Source organism: Trachymyrmex septentrionalis, unplaced genomic scaffold, assembly GCF_001594115.1.
Source record: "Trachymyrmex septentrionalis isolate Tsep2-gDNA-1 unplaced genomic scaffold, Tsep1.0 scaffold63, whole genome shotgun sequence".
NCBI classification, from domain to species: domain Eukaryota; kingdom Metazoa; phylum Arthropoda; class Insecta; order Hymenoptera; family Formicidae; genus Trachymyrmex; species Trachymyrmex septentrionalis.
Window position 1 is genome coordinate 382,368 of NW_017305811.1, and position 6,689 is coordinate 389,056.

The 6,689-nt window shown below is 30.2% G+C and overlaps 1 protein-coding gene across 2 annotated transcripts in view; it reads right to left on the bottom strand.

Annotated features, from left to right (window-relative positions):
- The window catches only part of LOC108753004 (serine/threonine-protein phosphatase 2A 56 kDa regulatory subunit epsilon isoform), a 32,542-nt gene extending 26,553 nt beyond the window's left edge, over positions 1-5,989 (bottom strand). For both annotated transcript variants that reach the window (XM_018494284.1, XM_018494285.1), the window contains exon 1: positions 5,851-5,989. In XM_018494284.1, the coding sequence (XP_018349786.1) occupies positions 5,851-5,989 (139 nt within the window). The remainder of the gene's footprint in view (positions 1-5,850) is intronic.
- Between the last annotated feature and the right edge of the window lie 700 nt (positions 5,990-6,689).

A 6,689-nucleotide genomic window follows, 5' to 3' on the forward strand; every position in this document is an offset into this window, starting at 1 on the left:
TCTCTCTCTCTCTCTCTATCTCTCTTTCTCTTCTATATAGTTCTATAGTTCTATATAAAAATAAAAATAAATTCCGCATATTTTATATAGAAAAACCAAATATAAAAATATGGCGTACTAATTTTACGAATCTAGCACAACAATTTTTCTCTAAAATACAAGAAAATGATAAATATTAACACTTTCAGTAACAATTCCTGATAGTTCTACTAATATATGCATTTCGAAAATAAAATTCCAACAATTTCTAATTTTTATACATTTTATAAATATATAGAAAACGCTTTTTAGTTTGACCTACGTACGATACCTCACAAGCAATTGATCTTATAAATGACATTACAACATACTTATTGTTTAACAAATCTTTACCAGTCGTTATAAATTTTTTTTAGCATATGAGGAATCATAAAGTAAATTTTGCGATTAAGTCTTGTAGGAATATATTTTTCGGATATGGAGTTAATATAAGGAGTTAATATGGTAAAGAATGTTCTCTTCCCTAGTAAGGTAGAATTGTCAGTATCATTATATTATAATAGATAATAGTATCATAATAGATAATTTTATTGTCTTTCTTGTAGAGATTTTAAATCTTTGTATAATTGTGACAAATATAAAATATTGAAAGAATAATTGTTTTTATATAATATTATATTTTATAGTTTTAATAATATTATTATTCCCTTCTTGTAACAGGATTGTTGAAATAAAAATTCAAATATCTACCTAAAAAAGTTTATGATACAAATCGAAAATAATCACTTCTTCTTTTCTTATCAGACAAATATCCAAAAAACTAATACTATTTATATTTTTTTCGACTTCCATTGTAAACTGCAATTTTTTATATAAAGAGTTGAAAGGATCCAGAACGATATCTAACATATTTTTCGGAGCAGAAAGCAAAATGTCGACATATCTTATGAAAAGGAAGTTGAAAAGATAACGATTCTAATGCAGAGATTTCTAAATTTTACATTACTAAGTAAACAATAATTGATGACAATGGAGAACTCATTGGAGTACTAAATAATTGCTTATTATCAACCTTATTAAACATAAAATAAGTAAAGCCTAATACAATGTTGATTGCAATTAAAAATTCTTCTAAAGAAATATTCGTATTTTATGAAATAAAATATCATCTCTTAATAATGTTTTAAATGTTTTTCACTGCTAAGTGAAATCTATCAGGACGTTAGTGAAACTACATCCAATGAGACTAAACGATGATCCGATCTCAATTTGCCTTCAGTATGTTTTGATCAATATATAAAATATATCTAATTTCCAGTTCTGCAAACACTAGCTATAAATATGGTAACTATCAAGTGCAATTTGAACTTTATTAAAAGACAAGTAATTAAAATTAACCAGTTGATGCAAACAAAAAACTCTAATTTGTAATCTTGATACATTTTTAGAAAATTATAACATTTCTTTGCCAATTAACAATTTTGTAGAGTTTATAAAATTTGATAAAGAAATGATGATAAGCTACAAGTGAATATGATAAACAAAATTTACATATTTATTTATTTATGTATTCCAAATTATAATATATTATGTCAATAAAAAAATTTTAACATTTAAAATGATACTCTTAAATTGTTTCCAAAATTGCATACTTAGAATTTGTTTAGACAAAAATTGAGTTATTATTAAATTATTAGTGAATATGTTTAAAAATTCATAACCCAAATTGTAACGAAATTCACAAAATTTAATAACAAGTTTCTTATGTGTAATATTTCTGTTTTTAATTGTAATTGAAAGGCGAAAATGTTTTTAATATTTTTCTTTTACATACACATCATAATCCACATTTCATTCATTGTATACTTACTATAAATCTTTTTCGATTTTCTTTTTCTTGTTATAAATACAATATTATTTAATAGAAGTATTGCAGAGAAAACTGCATCAGAAAGAAATTTTAAGCTGCTTAGGAAAAATGTTATCAAATGCTCAAGATTGGGATGGAAGAAAATAAGCGAAACATATGACAACTGCACTGCAATATTACTTACTCAGGATTTAACATGTACTTTGCCAGAACATGAAATGACACAAATATTATTATCTTTATTAATAAATAAAATCACATAGTCAGTCCATCAATGTATTAAATGGCTTATGGCTCCTGCAGATAGAACACAGTAACACTTGCTGTGCGACGGAAGTTAGCGCAGTAATCAATCATTCTTTCGTTTTTAAAACTGAAAAAACGATAAACTGATTAATTCTCGCATCAATTTCCGCTGCGCGGCAACAGTTGCCGAGTTGTGTGTGCAGGACTTATTACAGTCAGAAGAGCAAGAAATTATATAATTCTTTTACAATACTAATACATTATAAACAAAGTTCGCTCGTATTATGCAAAACAAAAACTCTATAAAGCTAATAGGACGAAATCAGTAGAATCAAATCTATCGGATCTATCGGAATTTTTAGTACCAGGGTTGGCAAAGGCTAATATTTCTTTTTTTTTAAGAATAAATCATTATGTTCCTTCTTTAATATATTTTTAATGCTTCGAATATGCTTTAAACAGTATTATAAAAACATGTTTAAAACATTAAAAACATCAATTAAGCATGTTTTAAACTGTTTAAAACATATTAAAAACATGTTTTTTATTCTATTTAATACTGCTCATTTTATACTGAATTGTACCATTAATGATAATTTTGTACCGTGTGTCATTTGGAAAAAAATCGTAACATTTGCATGAGCGACGTTTTTTTATGAATTTCTGCAACTTACAAACGTGAATAACTTCAGAAAAAAAAGCTCAAATTTTTTTTGCGAAACACGTGCTTCATATTTTTATCTATAAAATATATATTAGCAAATTTTAAAAAAAATTAAAATGATGTTTTAAAGATGTCTGGTTTGACATAGAATGCCTCATAAAAACATATAAAATATTAACTTACTTTCAATAATACAAATTAGTACAAACTCAGTTGTGTTAATTTTTGCCCTTGTGTTCTTTTTTTTTATAATTCAGCTTTATTAAATTAGCGCCACTGTTTTCTTGGAAATGACACATAATATAGAATTGTTTTTGATAATCCAAATTCAATCCTATTGATTTCTGATATTATTTTTCTTTTTTTCTTTTATTTTGAATTGATCCTGCCAGCTTAATAAAGTTAGCACCGCCACGATTTTTTTCCAAAATAACACACAGTACAAAATTATCATTAATAGTATAAAATGTATACAATGTAATAGTATACAATGATATACATACAGGAAATAGTAGCGCGTAAATCGAAGATATATTTTGCATAGTTAGCTAGAGTAATTTTGAAATTTTAAACGACTTAGGGATGAATATGACTGTTTGCTCCAAGAAGGAGCATTAAATCCTTTAATGGTTACAACGTAAAAATCCTTAGCGCAGAAATGTGATTGAATAATTTTCTTTATGCATATGAGACTATGCAAATTTGTGTTAGTCCAGCGGCCTTATGCTATAATTGTGCAGCTTATATCATATTTTGTGTGTATAGTATTCATAGTCGGTTCTTATATTTTATGACCATCTTAAATAATGTCTTATGACGCTAATACAGTCCTCTGATTGATTCATGACGTCTTAATTAGACTGTAACTTAAAGAGACCTTAAAGCCGTCTATATTACAGTCTAAATCGTAATTTTTGTATAACAATTCCTTTTTTCATCTTTTACAGATTCGAAAATTCTTTTCCAAAATTTGTCTTAAGATTTCAATTTTTTAATTTTTTGTCGCGCGCGCGTTCTCGGCATAAACTCCACCTCACAGACACGTATTAATAAATATATTTTAATTCTGGAAAAGGATTTTCGAATCTGTAAAAGAGGGAAAAAATAATTATTATACAAAAATTATGATTTTTAGTCGGTAATACAGATGGCTTTAGGATTTCCCTTGGGATTCCCTTAAAATCTTAAATATAAGATCTTAAATAAATGATCTTGAATATAAGATCCGACTACGAATATCGCCCATAGCTCCAAGGATCAGAAGTCAAGACCCGCGTAATCTGTACACTATTTACCGACAGTTGTCGGTATCGTTAAATAACGACAGCCAATAAGAATCGCGCTTTTTTCCTAGGATTGTCCTTGTCATTGGCTATTATTAGTTATCGACACCGACAACTATCGGTATAGATGTGTACCAACTATCTATGGACCCTGATGATAAAATTACTGCCAATTATTCCAAAGATAAGTAAATGTTTAGTATAGCGCCCCGCCCCCTTCGATTTTTCTATAATTTTGTAAATTTATGTAATTTCATGCGTAAAATATATTTCAAGAAAGAAAATTATCACTCAAGTCTCGTTTTCTTATTATTTAAACTTCCAAGTTTTTTAATGTCGGTAAGTTGGAAAATGATAATTAATGATACTTTACAACTGCGCATGCTCATTAATGTATATTTGCTTCTCTGCTTTAATTAATTAAAAAACACAAACTTCTATAAGCCTGTGGTCTTTATATAAGTCTGTGTTAAAAACATGAATTTTTTTAAGTTGTAATTTTCTCATATAATTAAATTGTAATTTTTATATAATTAAGTTGTTGATTTCTTATTATTATTAAGTTGTTCGACTGAATATCCTATTTTATATTTAATTTATAACTAAACTGATATTATTATTTCATAAATATCAACATTAATGACATTAAGTTAAAAAAAAAACGATACGTAATTATATTTAATTCATAAATGACATTAATAAAAAAAGATACTTTAATTATATTTAATTCATAAATGACATTAATAAACAGACACGAATGTGCAGTTGTAAAATATCATTAAATTATCATTTTCAAACTTGCCGCCATCAAAAAACTGAAATTAAACAGAAAACGAGGCTTGAACGACGATTTTTCTTCTCAGAATATATCTATTTTACACACATGAAAATACATAAATTTATAAAATTACAAGAATCGAAAGAAAAGGCGCTAAACATTTAATCAAAGATATTACATCTTAAGCCATGTCACTCGCGAAAAAGTACTAAATCCACGTAGAATTGGAAATTTTGTCAAACATTCTCTATATCGCCTTTCTCAGCAGCATGATTTTACAGATTAAGAATCTTTCATATTTTATTGTTTTATTACTAAAAGATAAAAGAATGTTGAATCAAGATACCGAAAGAAACGAGTCGACGTATTCGCGTAAAATAAAAGACATCAAATAACTGAATCAGTTTGCACAAATTTTACATAATTCCTTACAAGATTATGGCAATTTTTGCTTTTGACATTCCGTTTAAGTTTCTTTAAAATCTTTCTCATCTCGCTTCCCATAGAAAATATATTGCAGTTTTATTTAGCTCAGAATAACTAATAATAATTATATATATATATATATACACACACACACACATATATACATACACACAGCTACACACACACACACACACACACACACACACACACACACACACAACTTATCCAAAATCTGAGAATCAAGCTCACTTCTCCTTGTCGATAGACACGGAACATTTGAAACAAATGGAAAGATCTCTCTTTTTCACATTCATAGTAATAGCTTAACTACAAAGATGACAATTATGCACTTTTGTGTGCAAAATTAACGTATATATGTATGTATGTATGTATGTATATGTATATGTGTGTGTGTGTGTGTGTGTGTGTGTGTGTGTGTGTGTGTGTGTATAGTTAAACAAATTATTTTAGAGTTTTTGCAATTATGTATAAGATAGCTAATTTATGTACACTGGTTTAGCCAACTATATATTAACTCAACATCAAACATGTAAACTTATATAGCTTGCCCATGACTGATATTTTTCTCCAAGTGTAGACTAACCTTTAAGCAAAGGCAACTGCTGAAGCTCAACATCCTGCGAGTTGCGATAGCGGGAGGAGCCCTGCGACTTCTTGGATTTCTTCTTGAGAGATCGCTTGGCGAAGGGATCTATCCTGTCAACAAAGGCCCCTGACGACATTTTGGCATTAACAGAGGCACTATCCTGGTGAAGCACAAACGGGAGCGCTCGCGTCTGTTTCCTCTGGATGTTCTGAACCTTTCCGCAGACAAGCGGGCTGGTCTCACGACTAAAGACCAAGATCACCTCCACCCCGAAGAGGCCGCATTCCGTGGCCGCGACTGTGAGACGAATAACACACTCTGAACTCACGAGGAAAGGAAAGAAAGGCACACACTGTTACCACAATGCACGTCACGCGGCTTTACACCCGATCGCATCAATTCTTCTTCTTTCTCTCCTGCCTGTTCTCAGTCCACGCGATCCTTCAACATACCTTATCATTCACGCTGTGTGTACCGAACAACGAGAGGAAGTAGCGGAGGTAGAGGACGATGATGAAGTATACTCTGCCAAGGAGGACGTTTGTCGCGCATAGCACACGTGGAGAACTCGTTTCCTCTGATAGATTAGATCGAGAGAGCTCGCTGACCTCGTCGAAGTCTTCCTTTCCGAAATCTTCAATTTCGTTCACACAGTGAACTTGTTCTATCGAACTTTAGCCGGTTTCCTGGTCGTCGTTGTTACCGTCACGGGGAGCGCGATATCTCCAAATGGCTAGGCGTTGTCACATACGAATGCACGCCCGTGTGCCTGCCTATCTGCCTGCCGTCCGTCCGTCCGTCCGTCCGTCTGTTCTTCCTTCCTTCCTTCCGCGAAC